This window comes from Schistocerca piceifrons, chromosome 4 (assembly GCF_021461385.2).
Source record: "Schistocerca piceifrons isolate TAMUIC-IGC-003096 chromosome 4, iqSchPice1.1, whole genome shotgun sequence".
Taxonomy (NCBI): domain Eukaryota; kingdom Metazoa; phylum Arthropoda; class Insecta; order Orthoptera; family Acrididae; genus Schistocerca; species Schistocerca piceifrons.
Genome location: NC_060141.1, coordinates 818206949 through 818224028, shown reverse-complemented (window position 1 = coordinate 818224028; position 17080 = coordinate 818206949). Strand labels below are relative to the sequence as shown.

General features: G+C 43.3%; 1 protein-coding gene across 1 annotated transcript in view; it reads right to left on the bottom strand.

Annotated features, from left to right (window-relative positions):
- The window catches only part of LOC124796236, a 129273-nt gene extending 114272 nt beyond the window's left edge, over positions 1–15001 (bottom strand). The window contains exons 1-2 of the mRNA XM_047260325.1: positions 14958–15001; positions 12882–13019 (exon numbers count right to left, since the gene is read on the bottom strand). Coding sequence (XP_047116281.1) covers positions 12882–13019; positions 14958–14993 — 174 coding nt within the window. The 5' untranslated portion in view covers positions 14994–15001. The remainder of the gene's footprint in view (positions 1–12881; positions 13020–14957) is intronic.
- Between the last annotated feature and the right edge of the window lie 2079 nt (positions 15002–17080).

The window sequence follows — 17080 nt, the reverse complement described above, 5'->3', positions numbered from 1 at the left end:
TTCACGTCCTCTACCGACAATGAGAAACTCATGGCAGTATTTCACTAAGATGACCGTTAAATCTTTCAAATGTGCCAAAATTTCACTATTTCCTCCCTCAAAACCATGCTTCCCCACGAATTAGGTGCCTGTGAGCGAACTCGATTAGAGTGACATCAGTCATGGAGACCCTGCAAGTAGTAGGGCAGGAAGCACAGCAGTGAATTTTGTTAGTGCGGGTTGCCTACATTCAGGAGCATGCATACATTTAGAGGCAAACGTACCGTTCTCTTTTCACTGAAAGGTCCTTATCCAGTTGCTCACCGATCCCCCTTCCCCTCTTACTCGTCCCCCCTCCCCAACCCCTCTGGGAACTCCCCTCACTGATAAAAGGACACTTTTGATATCAGTTTGATTGACTAATTAATTAAATCGATAAATTAATTAAACTCCCTCCTTCTGGGAGCTCCTCCAGTCCTTCTCCTCCCCTCCCAAATCTGGAAATTGGCAGGGAAAGGACTCACTTCATGCTGGAGACGAATGATCTCACAACAAGAAATTCAATTATACACTACTGGCCATTAAAATTGCTACACCACGAAGATGATGTGCTACACACGCGAAATTTAACTGACAGGAAGAAGATGCTGTAATATGCAAATAATTAGCTTTTCAGAGCATTCAAACAGATTGGCGCCGGTGGCGACACCTACAACGTGCTGACATGAGGAAAGTTGCCAACCGATTTCTCATACACAAACAGCAGTTGACCGGCGTTGCCTGGTGAAACGCTGTTGTGATGCCTCGTACCATCCCGTTTCCGACTCTGATAAAGGTAGGATTGTAGCCTATCATGATTGCGGTTTATCGTATCGCGATTGTGGTTTATCGTATCGTGACATTGCTGCTTGCATTGGTTGAGATCCAATGACTGTTAGCAGAATATGGAATCGGTGGGTTCAGGAGGGTAATACGGAACGCTGTGTTCGATCCCAACGGCCTGGTATCACTAACAGTCGAGATGACAGGCATCTTATCAGCATGGCAGTAACAGAACATGCAGCCACGTCTCGATCCCTGAGTCAACAGATGGGGACATTTGCAAGACAACAACCATCTGCACGAACAGTTCAATGACGTTTGCAGCAGCATGGACTATCAGTTCGGAGACCATGGCTGCGGTTACCCTTGATGCTGCATCACAGACAGGAGCACCTGCGATGGTGTACTCAACGACGAGCCTGGGTGCACGAATGGCAAAATGCCATTTTTTCGGATGAATCCAGGTTCTGTTTACAGCACAATGATGGTCGCATCCATGTTTGGCGACATTGCAGTGAACGCACATTGGAAGCGTGTATTCGTCATCACCATATTGGCGTATCACCCGGCATGATGGACGGGGTGCCATTGGTTACACGTCTCGGTCACCTCTTGTTCGCATTGAGTGCGCTTTGCACAGTGGACGTTACTTTTCAGATGTGTTACGACCTGTGGCTCTACCCTTCATTCGATCCCTGTGAAACACTACATTTCATCAGGATAATGAACGACCGCATGTTGCAGGTCCTGTACGGGTCTTTCTGGATACAGAAAATGTTCGACTGCTTCCCTAGCCAGTACATTCTCCAGATCTCCCACTAATTGAAATCGTCTGGTCAATGATGGCTGAGCAACTGGCTCGTCACAATACACCAGTCACTAGTCTTGATGAACTGTTGTATTGTGTTGAAGCTGCTTGGGCAGCTCTACCTGTACAAGCCATCCAAGCTCTGTTTGAATGAATGCCCAGGCTTATCAAGGCCGTTATTATGGCCAGAGGTGGTTGTTCTGACTACTGATTTCTCAGGATCTATGCACCCAAACTGCATGAAAATGTAATGACATGTCAGTTCTAGTATAATATATTTGTCCAATGAATACCTGTTTGTAATTTGCATTTCTTCTTGCTGTAGCGATTTTAATGGCCAGTAGTGTATATTATAGGATATACTTTTTTTTTTTTTTTTTTTTTTTTTTGTAAAATTCAGTTTGCAGGGGCTGGATCTCACTTTTATTTCGTGGTAAAAGCTCACATCCAACAGCTACCTGTCGTAAGTATGTAATTACACTGTTGCCAATTGAAGGTGTCGTCTTATTGGAAGATTGTCGTGTGTGTACTCATCTTGACATGCAGGGATCGACTGAGCTAGTGCACAGTGCCACCACCAGAGAAAGTTCCATCCCCCCTACCAATCGACTGCACCCCTCACCTCCCTCCTAGAAAAGAATTGGTAGGGAAAAGACTCACTCTGTGATGGAGAGGAAGGAGCTAATGTCACAAAATTCAAATCAAAGTCATTAATATAATGATATTTATTCCTTAGTTGACCAGTTTGCAGGAGACAGGGTTTCCCCACTTGGGTAGACATCATGACTCAACTGTCCACCCCTGTTCCCCAATATGTAATAAGTGTAATCACTACGGAGTGGAATGAAATGCTGTGTAGTACCCACCATTTGGATAGGGACAACAGCAACTACCACTGCAAGACAGAGTCTACTGCGATGTACTGACAAAAAATGAAACACTACACACTTGAACGACGACCCAGGCCCTAGCTGTAGTTGCCGTGGGTAGATGTCGCACACTCGCCTCACAGAAGTCCACAAACAGCACGCCTGTGCCCTCGTACATCACTGGCGCCAACGTTCAAGGACCAGAGGAAACTACAGCCACAGCTGTAGTTGCAGCTGCAATCGTGGATGCACATGTATGACAGACTGCACCACCGCCGCCGTGGAGGGCATGCGAGGATGATTGGAGTGGTAGGAATTCAGATGTTATCAATACGTCCAGCACAAATATTCATCACTTTGAATCTTCTTTCATGCAACACACACACGTCCGCTTCTGTCGGGCTCACCCAGCACACTGGTCACTTCGCCAGCCTTCACTGCTGTGGGCAAAGTCAGACAGGTCGGTGCACTCTTTGCACCCGACCCAGGCTGTGCTAATCCGTTACTTCCGGTTGCTGACTCCTCGTGACCGCCGCTGCAGGCAGCCACAGTGCACTGAGAAACAAGCAGCTGCAGCTTGGATGAATACAGTAGTCTAAACAATTACACCCCAATGTAGACCACCCAGTTTAAATAACCCACTTTACCCAATCAAAGGCAGTGATGTTGTTGACCACACACCTCGAATTTCTCACACGAAATGTAGATTGCTCCTATTTAAACGAGTTATTTTTAAAGGTAGAAGAGATTGGACAAGACACGCGTTTTCACATCGCTAAAGTATCGTTACTTGTTGTGAAATCCTGTACAGGACTATGGCATAAGCTATATTCCCTCTAAGTATTCTTTCATCAGGTAGAAAAATATCTTTCCTTGACTCTTACGTCATGCATCACAGGACTAGAATATTGAACTCATCTATGGCTCATGACAGAGTGCTGAGATCTAGCACTGTAACAGGACGCCTTCTCACTTTCAGACGCTGTCTTACGGTAACAGCACAGAGAAGTTGTAAATATAGGCTTTATATTACTTATCACTTCATAAATTCGGCAATACCTCTGTGTAGGTGAGAGACTCAAATATCATTAAAAGATATCGCCGCAACAAAAAAATCGCCAAGTGAAGAATCATATCGTTGGTGCCCTAGTCATCAACTCCAACCATCATGCGCCAAGTCATTGACATCAGAGTGATGGGCTAATTATTTAAATTTATCGTGATAGTCACTTTGCATGGGGAGTAATTTTTCTTCTTCAGTAGTCAGATTACACTCACTAGATAGTTCAAATGGGAATCCCTGGAGAGAACCGACTTTTGAAGCTGACAACAGGAGGACTCCAGCGCTGGCAACATACATTTTGCATGAGGACTGAGCCTAGACAGGCAGTCGTTCTAATGGAAGAAAACCGCCAGTAAACATTGACCGATTCTCCAGGCTGGCATTGGGGCGTTAGGTCTGCACCCCATCACCTGTAAAAAATGCCATGGCCAAGTTTCCCTTTAAAACACCCTCAGATGAACAGGTTTGTTTTTCTGGAAAACAAAATTTCGCACAGAGAAAGACAGTTAATCTACGTAATTGGAAGGTCCCTGGGATTGCCACTAAAGGTGAGGAAACATTTCGTAAAATAAAAAAAGGATGATATGGAGTAGTGCCAAAAGAGAAGAGAGCCAGAGGACGGTCTTCATAGCATTACGGAAAAATTGCAAGAAAGATATAAAATCCTGGGATCGTATTGGTGAAAGAATCCTGCACGTGCTAGTGGAATTATTAGGGCAATCAGTCGTAATCGTGGAAATGTATGCTTCAAATGCAGGCGTAAGATGAAATGTTACGCGGAAGTCACGGAATCGCCGGAGGAGATAAGTGATCGAAAAGAAAGTTTAGTTATTGGGCACTTGAGTGCACGTACTGGGTGGAGAACTAATGACTCCATTGTTGATCAGTGTGGCGTAAATGCGTTAAATGACAATGGGAATAGGCTGATAGACTTATGTTAACATAATGCTTTAAAGATATTGAAAAGATGGTTTAGGTATAAGTCATATTAATATAAGAGGAGAGGAATCTTTTTCAGCCTCTTCCATACATCGTTGCAGATTTCAGAGAGACATCGCTCATATCTGTGGTATTGATACACATTGCTGTGGCACCGCAATTTTTGGACGATATCACACAAATAGTAATATGAGAGAGACTATGGGTGTAGAAAACCAATAATTTTTATCATACAGAAGAAGCATTTAAAATAGTATGGACTACTTGAAAGAATGGATGATAGCCAGTGGCCAAAGAAAGTGTGATGGTGGACATCACAGTATAATGACGACTATGAAGACCTTCTCCTTGTGTACTGAATGGTGATGTTTCAGAAAATAGTTCTGCAAATCGACCCATGTGGGCATCCTTTAGTGATCCTTTTGAACACTAATAACGATTCCATACTTGGGCCTCTGCTATAGTTAAGAAGGTCCTATGGGACGAGTCTTGAAGGCAGACCACTGTAATTTAGTCCAATTAAGTAATACTAGTGTATATTTGTTTTTTCTTTTCGACGGTATTAGGAAAACGATACATTGCTTCTTACCATACAGAGGAGAAGCTGAGTTGCATACAGGCACAACAAGAAGACTGCTGTACCTGTAAGCTTTCAGCCTAAAGGACATCTTCTAAAACAGAAAACACACACGCAAATTTATGCAAGCACAACTCGTACACCAATGACCACTGTCTCTGGGCACTGAGGCGAGACTGCAATCAGCTATGCCTTATGAGAGAAGCAATCTGGGTGGTGGGGTAACGAGGAGGCTAGGAAAGGGGGGGGGGGTATAATGATGCTTGTGGAAACATGCAGGGATGTGGTGGAGCCAGGGTGGGGCTGCTACCTGTCGTCAGGTGGAGGTTAGAGGAGGGGAGGGAGCAGAAAAGGGGAGAAGTAGAGGAGAGGAAAAAGAGAGAGACTAGTGCATGCCTTGATGGAATAGAAGGCTGGAGTGGGAGCAGGGAATGCAGTATGTGGCGAAGGTTGAGGCTAGTGACATTCCAGGAATGTAGGATGTACTGCAGGAAGAGTTCCCATCTGCACAATTCAGAAGAGCTGCTGTTGGTACAATGGATACAAATGCCATGGGCAGTGAAGTAGTCACTGAAGTGACTGGAAGCAGCATAGGGAATAAAGGGTGACAGACAGGGACTCGTGAAGTTACAGGAATGTAGGGTACACTGCACGGAGAGTTCCCATCTGCACAATTTAGAAGAGCTGCTGTGTAGAGAGGATCCACATGCCACAAGTAGTGAATCAGTCATTGCAGTGGAGCACAGTGTGTTGGGCAACATGATCAACAACTCTGTGGTCAAGCTGTCTATTCGCCACAGTCTGTCAGCGTCCATTCATGCAGACAGACAGCTTGCTGGTTCTCATGCTCATGTAACACAGTGATTGCAACTTAGTTTGTGGTTGACATGACTGCATTCAATGGTAGCTCCACATTCGACAGGATAGGTGACACTTATGACCAGACTTGAATAGGAGATGGTGGGCTGATGTATGGGACAGGTCATACAACTACGTCTCTTACAGAGCTATGCGCCATGTGGAAAGGAGTTGGGAGCAGGGGTGCAATAGGGACGGACAAGGATAATGTGTAGGTTGGGTGGTTGAATACCATTTTAGGAGGGGTGGAAAGAATAGTGGGTAGCTTATTCCTCATTTCTGGACATGGTAAGAGGCAGTTGAAACCCTGGTGGAGAATGTGATTCAGTGGCTCCAATCCTGAGTGGCACAGATCGCATGAGGTGAGTGCTCCTTTGTGGCTGGACAGTGGAAATCTGGGAGCTGGTAGGTAACTGAAGTGACAAGGTATGGGAGATATGTTGCCATACAAATCAGGAAGGGTAATTTCAGTCTGTGAAGGTCTCAGTGAAACACTTGGTGTATCTGCAGAGGGACCACTCGTCGCTACTGATTTCATGTCCATGGGTGACTAGGCCATATGGGAGGGACATCTTGGAATGGAATGGAATATGTGGCAGCTGACAGTATGGAAGAAGTATTGCTTGTGGCTGGAAGATGTGACATGGATGGAGATACTGATATAGCTGTCTTTCAGGTGGAGGTCAACATCGAGGAAAGTGCGTTGTTGGGTTGAGGAGAATGGGACAGAAGATATTATGATTCTGGACGAGTGTGGGTGTGGTGTCACGAAAATATCATCAAAGAATCTGAACCAGGTGAGGGATTGCGGATCTGGATGATTAGGAAGGATTCCTCTAGATGGCCCATGAAAATTTTTGCCTAGGATGACGCCATGTGGGTGCTCAATGCTGTACCATGGGTTTGTTTGTAGGTTATGCCTTCAGAAGTGAAGTAATTTTGAGTGAGGGTATGGTGGTAATTGAAACAAGGACCGTAGGTCATAGGCTTGGGGTCTCTTGGGCATTGGGAGGCCATGGGCTAGTGTCAAGGCCATGTGCTTTTGGGATGTTAGTGCACAGGGAGGTGGTATCAATAGTGACAAGCAAGATGCCTTGTGGTAAAGGAACAGGAACTGTGGACAATCAGCGGAGGAAATGGTTGATGTCTTTGATGTAAGAGGTTGAGTTACAGGGTAACGTGTTGTTCCATGAGAGCAGAGGTTCTCACAGTGGTGGCACAGTAACTGTCTACGATGCGGCATCCTACATGGTCTGATTTATGGACTTTATGAAGCATATGCAAGGTAGAAGTTCAGGGACTGGTAGGGGTGAGGAAAGAGGTAGATTCATGGCAAAGATCCGTGGATAGGCAATGATTTGGGGACAGACAGGAGGTCCCATTATATTTTTGGAATGAGGTCGTTGTGGAAGGGTATGTAGATGGATGAATCTGACAGCTGGTGCTTCTGCCACATAATCACTGTGGTTCAAAATCATAGCGCTGGAGCCTTATCAGCAGGTAGAATTATGAGGCCAGGATCAATTTGTAGGTGATGGATTACGTTTTTTTTCTGCAGATGTCAGGTTACTCTCCATATTGAAGGTTTGGAAAATGATGGTGAGGCAAGGTTTCAGGTAAGAAGTTCTGAACTTTTAAGAGGGGATTATTTCGTGCAGTGGGAGTTGGATCACTGTTGGATGTAGAAGTGAAATGGGATGAACCCCCTCTGACTCAGTTCACTCCTCCATCTGACGATGACACAACTCCCCCTCTTAAAGTTACAGAATTTCTTTACCTGAAATCTTGTCTCACCATCATTCCTTCAGCCAGCATGGAAGCTAACGTTCCATCTGCAGAAAAAAACACACTCCACCACTTAAAAATTGACCCTACCCTTATAATTCTACCGGGTGACAATGGCTCACTCGTACTACTCCTCGCCCTCCTACCTTGTACATTCTTCGTAAAGACTGTAAATTCAACCAGCAGGGTACACCACTGTGGCCATTTACTGTGCTGCCACTGAGAGAATCTCTGCTCTCATATACCAACATGTTCAGCCTCTTACCTGTTACTTACCCTTCAATATGAAAGACACTAACCATTTCCTCCACCAGTGTCCACAGTTCCTTTTCCTTTAGCACATGGTAATCTACCTGTTACTATTGATGCTATATCCCTGTATACTGATATCCCTAATGTCCATGGTATTGCGAACATTGAGCACTACCTTTCCCAATGCCCAACTGACTCCAAACCTACTACTTCCTTCCTGGACACCATGACCTACAACATCCTCACCTGCAATTCCTTCATCTTTGGAGGCATTATCTATGAATAAATCCAACAGTAATGGCCGCCTCTATGGTCCCATCCTGTTCAAACCTGATCATGTTTCAAGTAGAGGAGCCCTTCCTAACTACCCAGAATCCCAAACCTCTCGCCTGGTTCAGATTCGTTGATGATATTTTCATGATCTGGGCCAAGGGTGAGGATATCCCATCCAAATTCCTCCAGAAACTCAACACCTTCTCCCTCATTCACTTAATCTGGTCCTCCTAAACCTGAAAAGCCAACTTCCTAAATGTTGACCTCCCCCTCAAAGATGGCTACATAAGTACCTCCATCCATATCTAACCTACCAACTATAAGCGATACCTTCACTTCAACAGTTGCCGCTCATTACATACAACCTAGTCACCAGTCCCCAACACATTTTCGGTGATGATGAGTCCCTCTCCAAATTTATCAAGTGTCTCACTGAGACCTTCACTGACCGAAATTAGCCTCCTAACCTGGTGCACAACGGATCTCCTGGACTTGCCTCTCCAGCCACCTACCGCCTCCCACCTTCCTACCATCCAGCAACAAAGGAGAATTCCTCTCCTGATCAATACAACCCAGGACTAGAGCAAATGAATCACCTTCTATCCCAATGTTTCGACTACCTGTTCTCGTGCCCAGAAATGAGAAGTACCCTACCCAGTACCCTCTCCACCTGAGTCATGCACAGTGGCTTCACAACCAGAGTGGTACCTCTCTAGTTATCAATGATCGTCGGTGGTTTAGTCTTTCGATCAGAGACGCTGATCTTAAGGTGAAGACTACTTAAGCTTGCGCTGCAAGTCTGTTGCCCTCGAGTTCTTCAAGTTTGGTTCTGCGGTGGTGCAGGACAGGTGGCTGCTGGTATAGAGAGGGAGAGAGTGTGTGTGTGTGAGAGAGAGAGAGGCGGCGGTGCAGTAAGGGGGCGTGTGGTATCCAACGAGAGTACTGTACTCGAGTCTGAGGGGCCAGTTTGCTCTGGTGTTCACAAACAGCAGTGACGGATTGTTAGTTTGGCTGGGTTGGTGGCTATACGGCTGTTTAAAGCGTTAGTGTGTTTCACAACGTAGTTACAGTAAAAGTACTGTAATTAATGCAAATTATTACAAGTTGTCGTATACTATTGAAAGCGTAGCTTGGTGTGGAGCAGAGAGGGGAGCAGATTTTGGCTCTCCCGCTCGCAGAGCTGACGCTGGCTGCTGGGCCGATCGAGTCGTATACTTGCTCAACGCTGCGTGCAATACGTTACACATACTCTGTATGAATCTGAAGAAGTACTATTAAATATAAATCGATCTCTTTCATACTTAGTATACCAAATTCTATGGCTAACACAACCATGATGTTAAAATGTCGGATCAATAGCTTCAATACTACAGGAGATATAAATTTCTACGTAAAACACATAATAACCATGCTGGCATTGAAAAACGGAGTTAGGGACTGTGATGTATTCATCTATAGTATCAGTTGAAACTGGACCCAAGAGGGTAAGTTCATATAATCTAATTTCCTGGAATGTTCTTAAGTTTCATTACCACAAATTTCTGGCGTAATTAAAAGTACTTCGGAACACTATTATTTCATCGTGTTTAAAATATCGGGTCGGACTAAATATTTTCGGCTGCTTTTGAGTGTAAACCTGTTATGGAGACAGTAGCATTGCATAATTGATGTCGGGATGTTAAATATGGACTTGGTAGCCATTTTTCTTGTTTTAAAGACAATACATCAACTAAAAGGAAATTTTTGACATTTTTTCAAGCGACGTAACTTTTAGTTACTACCTATGCACTGGAGTTATGTGACCTTTGCCTGGTAGGTATTTAGTCGAATTTTGTTCAACGCTGTTTTTGTCGGCTAAACCAGTATCTACCATCGCAGTATCTACCTACCTCACCTGGTAGGTGCACTGACTGTTTAAAGGATAGTGAGAGAGCAACCAGCACCGCCGCAGTACAAGTACAGCTATGCTATTATGTACTATTCTGTGACCTGATTGCACTTCTGAGCGTATGTTCTGAATCAGCTTTTTGGTCAAAGTGATTTGATGTTAGTAATTTGCCCACGTTTTACTGTTCAAGTTTATTTCACTCATTAAGAAATGTCTTACCTTCGGTTGGCTGTAATTTAGCAAGGTATTCATATTTAAAGAACTATCATGTGCTGTTGTTGTTGTCGTTTTACAGTACTGTAGATATTTTGTGCTTTAAAGGGAATTCCTTTTACTCAAACATTATGTAGAGATTAGCTGGGTGAATGATCACTGAATTGCTTATAATAACTGGGCTGACCTCGTCTCTTCTCGTTCTTCTTACTTGATGTGTCTTGAAGTCATTCAGATTGTTGGTTTGTTAAGTTGGTATGACAGGGAGCAGTCATCTAATGCCTTAATTCACAGACAGCTAAATTAAAAGGTTAAAATTAAATGGGTTTGTGGTGTTTAATGCCAAGGGATAATTCTAATACTTGCAATTGCTGCACTGCAAACTTTCTGTGTTTGTGTGCGTGAGGTTACGTATGTTTGCTACCATTATGAAACATTTTGATTAATCGCTGTGACTTCTTGTCTATGTCTGGTGCTAATAGGTTTATGTTACAGGTATTATAAGTTATTCTAACCAGAAGGGCCAAGACATGGACTAATGTAAAGAGAAACACCAGCAGGACCTACCATTTGTAAAACAAATGCCAGTATTGTGGCCCATAAACCGCTTCGCCCTACAGATTAAATGCTGCTGTTAATCCCCCGGTTCTGAGCTGACTGTCTCTGCTCAAGTGTTTTAAGTGTTGAAGAGACTAACAATAAATCTCTTTTTAAGGTGTGTTTGTAAAGTGACTTGCCATCTTACCATTCTCCTCCCACTCATACCACTTCACCACCCCTTTCTACATTTTTATTCCACCACCCAACCTACACAATATCCTTATCCAACCCTCCCTACCCTGCTCTCAACCCTTTGCCTCATGACTCATAACTCTGTAATAGAGCTAGATGCAAGACCTGTCCCATACGTCATCCCATCATCACCTCCTCAAGTCTGGCCTAAGTGTCAACTATCCTGTCGAAGGTAGAGCTACCTTTGAAAGCAGTTATGTCAACTACAAACTAAGTTTCAACCATTGTGTCATATTACATGGACTTGACATGCAGCAAGCAAGCTGTCTGTCTGCATGAATAGCCACTGGCAAGTTGTGGCCAAGAGACAGCTGGATCACAGAGTTGCTGAACATGTTGCTCAACACAATGTGCTCCACTTCAATGACTGATTCACTACTTGTGGCATGTGGATTCTCTCTACACAGCAGCTCTTCTAAATTGTGCAGATGGGAACTCTCCCTGCAGTATACCCTACATTCCTGTAACTTCACGAGTCCCTGTCTGTCGCCCTTTATTCCCTATGCTGCTTCCAGTCCAGCAATTCACAGCCTTCTATCCCATCAATGCCCACATCTCTACCTGTTTTCCCCCTTCTCTCATTTTCTGTCTCCACCCCCCTCAGACCTCGCAAGTGCAGCTACCCTGCCCCCATTACGTCTCTGCATGTTCCCACAAGCAGCACTGCACCCTCCCCTCCACCCCCCACCCCCCCCCCCCCCCCACCCATTCATGGCACAGCCACCTCCTTACCCCCACAGCTCAGATTGATTCTCCTATCAGGCACAGTTTTATGCCGAATGACCTCAGTAGTTGTCATGTTTGTGTGAGTTGTTCTTGCTTGAATGTGTGAGTTTTCTATGTTTGAAGAAGGCCTTTTGACCGAAAGTTATTTGTCTAACAGTCTTTTTGCTGTGCCCGTCTGCGAGGAATGTATCCTTTCATTAATACTGTCGTTATTCCGTGCTGGATTTTCCATTTCTTTTTCTTTTCTGTGATACAGTAGAATTGCTAATTGCTAACGAAGGTGCACCATATATCTTAGACATGGAACAATACTGACTGTTTCATTAGCAGAACACAACACATACACACACACACACACACACAAACTTACGCGCGCACACACACACACACACACACACACACACACACACACACACACACACACATATACAGATACATACACACACACACATTGTAATTAAAAGTTCCTGGAAACTGGAGTGTCACAGAAACTAATATTAGATTTTAAGGTAAATGAAGATGTGAAGTACATGCAGTTGTCCAGAATAGACGGAAGAAAAGGAAGCTAACCTAGATGTGTGACCATATCAACTGTGGGCGAGAGACTCGGAAGTATTGCTGATTTCCCCAGCCTCTGATGGCTAGTAGTAGTCGACTGGGCAGTGTATGTCCACGAGCGAGAGCCTCAGTGTCTTTGTTAGGCACCCCCTCCTGGACAGCATTGAGGGTGGCAGTCTTCAACAGTGACCACTTCCATATATTTCTATTTTCCCATCCTCTTAAAGCAAAAATTGTTAATTTTAAGCATTTCCGTTTCCCACTTGCATTCAAGTACGCAAGTATAAGTGCTGCAATATTGGTGAAACACTAAGAAACCGCATAAGCTTCCCGTTAAGTAAATGTGCAACATAATATCGTCAAAATATGACCTGTCTGAGTCGCTAGGTGTAAATGACAAGAAATAAAATAGAAAGTAATAATAAATACATGGTAAGTTACAGTCAGAGCATTAGGCAGTGCCTCAATTGGGGTCTCACCTTCTCGCAGTTGTAGTTGCATACACGGTCTCCAGGGGTGGTTCCCAAGCACTCAGTGCCATTCCAGTCCACATACGGATTCACGACGACAGATGTCAGGATCTGTGAGACGTCGGGGACAGCTGCGGTCGCCGAAACCTTTTAACATGGAGAACAGGCCCTGAATACCAACACGAAGCAACTGAATTTACTGGCAATGTGTAACTTGCGCATGCTTGCGTGTGTGGAATCTGGAACGCTAGGAATGTTACGTGTAACTGAAAAGAACGCTTTAGCTGATAAGGCCACAGATTAAGTGAATTACAGTTTCAGCAGTGAAAGCGAACTGTAATTCCTCGCTGTCATTGGTTACCAAAAACTATCCTAACACTGTCTGCACGGACTAGCCGTTACCAACCAATGACCGGTCCTTGGTGGCACTCGGTTGCAGATTATAGGCGAGACAGGCAGATTCCAAACGAATAAAAGAATGTTGAGAAGAAAAATAGCAGTAAATAAAAATGCCAGTAGGATGACGTGGTAAATCATTAGAAATAAAATGATATTACATTTGAAAATCATATTACATTTAAACCAATTAATTGACTAAACATGATAAGCAAAGCCTTCTGATTACTCTTAGAAAATTAAAAAGTTTCGCTGCGGTTGAGCCTCCGTTCTTTTACACATCACGTTTATCCGCTGACCACTAGGCTACGCCATTACATTCTGAAGTACGCTGTTGTATTTGTGACTCTGGCGTCCCTGTCGCATCGACTAACTGACAGCCTTCAAAAATTCGACGTCGTGCGAAACTTATGTAATGCGTGCCGGCCTCTGTGATTGAGATAACCGTTTAAAGGACACTGACTCGCGTCTTGTGCGGAATAATCCAGAAGTTTTCGGGTAGTGCCGCGTAAGAAACGTGTGTCATTCGTTAGCATTCTTGTGTATGAGTCTATGTGCGTGTGTGTGTGCGCGCGCGCGCGCTCGCGTGTGAGTGTATGTATGTATGTGTCTGTGTGTGTGTGTGTGTGTGTGTGTGTGTGTGTGTGTGTGTGTGTGTGTGTGTTTGTGTGTGTGCATGTGTAGTTGTGTGTGCTTGTTGTTTATGATATTGTTAGCATGTGTGATGAAATACGAAATAAAAGGGCCAGACCCAGAATACGGCATCCAAACACATTGAGGAAGAAAGCCGAACAAGTAATTGGAAATGAACTAACTGTTGTGACGGTGTGGTAACGGCGAACGATTCGGTCGTGACGTTGAACGCTCTGTTTGGAAGGAACCAGCTACAACGCGGCGTGAAGCGTCGACTGTAAAATAATGTTAGTCGGACTATAGAACGACAAACCTCCATGAATCGATCTGTTTCCAGTTGATGCCTTACCACATAGGCACGAGTGGCAACAACCGTTCTGACGGAAACGTAACAGTCAAGTACTCTCCATTCTGCAATGAACACTGAACAGCATACTAGCAACTGTGCCAAGGAAAGATTAAAGACAGCATGTAGCGGAGACAATAGTTTCCAAGGAATTTGCCTCTAGGCAACAGTGCATAATACATCACACACAGTACCTTGATTATGGCCCCGACTGGAGGGATACTTTCACTGACAGTAAGTTAGGAATATTTCACATGGTTAACAACAAATCGAATTACGTGCTAAACTCAATATCTCTCCGCATTCCAATTACTACGTGGATTTTTTAGTTGTGTGCGAAAGGTACGTACAATAAACAATAACCACAGCCTCAACGTTCGGAAAAGTTCTAACTCAAACTACTTCTAAGGATGTGGAACAATCTTGTTTCTAAATCGAACTGTAAATTCATAAGAATCTGGAAAACAGAATCTACGTATTACTTCAAACATTCACTCCTTCGGCGGGTCAGAAACGTACCGACATGTTATACATGTCTTATTTGGAGCAATATTACGTCTGACTACTGCGTGTCCGAAATGTATACACAGACGTAAATGTTAGGGATTTTACAGCTTAAAATACGATAACATTAAACATAAACTGGCATGAGGAAGAATACCTCCTCTGATATTTCAGAACAATGGGCTGTAAATACTAATGTGGCTTACCAGGAGCAGTGTGAAAATCACCACCAACTGACTCATGTTGTTACTGTACTCTCTTCCACCAGACGCTGGGGGCTGGCCTTATATATCTTCCCCGTATCAAAAAATTATCGCAGGACCTAGATATCAGAGTGGTCCATACGAGCAACCTTAACTCTTCTCAAGAGTTTCCCACTTGAAGCTGACGGATGAAATACATTTGATTCCTGCTATTAATTGGAGTCTTCAAAACTGATAAGTATTATTTCACTGTTTTAAGCCAGGTGCACGGCTTCTGATAGTGGGAACAACGCTTTTTTCTTAACGAATGTCCGAAAAGAATCTGCTTCAGTTACATCATATCCGATTGTACACACCAGTAAATAAATTTTCTTCAAGGTAATTCACCACGTTTTCGAAATTTGAATAAATTTTGTATGGTTTAGCTGAATTATAATTAACAAGCTCCGAGAAAGGAAAAATAAATCTTCAAAACACCAAATCTATTTGTGTTATTTACGGAACCACATATTCACATATTACGCGCTATTGTCAGTCAGTTAAATTCGCGGGAACTTTTCAATCTGTGCATGACAGGCAAGGACAACTGTGGACCATTTGATGAAGAGGCAACATTTTCAGAGAAAGTAAACAATTTAATTCGCAGCTGTTTCACGATATTTTTTTCTACTTTCTATTGAGTTTCTCCTTTTATATCCGCTGGTTCCCCTCCCCCCCCCCTCCATTACTTTTCTTTGTCTTCGTTATTAGAAAAAATCTGCTCCAGTTTCTGTGGTTTCCTATCTGTAACTATTTCTTCAAACCGTTTCCTCGTCGTAATGTTGTTGACTGTAGTAGTTGCACCGTGAGATATCATTTTCTTAATCATGGCTTTGTACAGGGGTAGATCTACACGTATTTCTTTGTGCAACATTACGGATTGCGTCCCAAAGAAACTACTTTCTTTCTTTGTCGTTTATCGAAGTTTCATCCCATTTTATTCACTGACGGAGCTGATAAGAAATATTCTTTGCCTGTCTCTGTGCGTGGGCGACGGAATGATTGAAAAAATATGCAATGAAGTAAAAGAAATACCCATTATAGTAAGGGAGACAAAATTCCCATTGTGCTGGGGGACTGCAATTGGACAGCAGGAAAAGGACTGGGGGAAAGGACTGGAAGTGGAAGTCACCTCGTGGAGTTATGCAAAGAGCACTATTTTATCATAGCTACCGCTTGATTTGCATATTGTGAAAGTAGAAGGTATGCGTGGAAGAGACTTGGAGACACTGGAAAGTTTAAGATTGATAAGACAGAACTTAGAAAGTGCAAAGATTAGGCATAGCAGGAGTCCCTGAATAACACAAGGGATATTAAATGTATGTGATGAAAAACGATAGTATAAAAATCGAGACAAAAGCTTATACAGGCGGTTAGAAATGAGAGTAACAGTTGCAAAACGCCGAAGCTAGAAAGGAAAGAGGAAAAATATGAAACTATAGAATCTTGGCATTGAGAAACACTGGTTCTCCATGAAGTGAAATTAAAGAAACCCTTGAAGTAACAATATGAACATCCAGAGCTCAGGTGACAAGCAAAGACCTTATTACTTGAAGTGCAAGGAATGTAAAGAATAATTATATAAACAAACCTGAAGAAGAAGTTAGGTAAAAGGAAAAGAAAGTTGATGAAGATGAGGTATAGGATCTGGTATTGCAGAAAGAATATGACAAAGTGTTGAAAAATGTAAGTCGAAATCAGGCACCTCTGACACGAAGAAATTAACAACCCCAACACTCAAGGAGGAATCACAAGTTTCGTCAGTCAGAGTTGAAGATTACTAAATAGAGTTTCCTGTAGAAGAATGGAACAACTGGTAGAAGATCTCGGGGAACATAGCTCTGATTCCGAGGAAATACTGCAACACCCTATTCAGTACTGACTCTACGAATTACCTTAGAAGAAAGGGGAATCTACATTTGTAGTACTTAAAAAAATAGAAAAATCTTTTGACAGTAATGTCTGTTGCACAATTATGGAAGATAAAATACAGTCAGCGAAATGTTATCTGTAACTTGTACAGAAAGCATTCGGCAGTTATAAATGTAATTACAGGGAATGACTTTAAACAAAGTAAACACTTTATA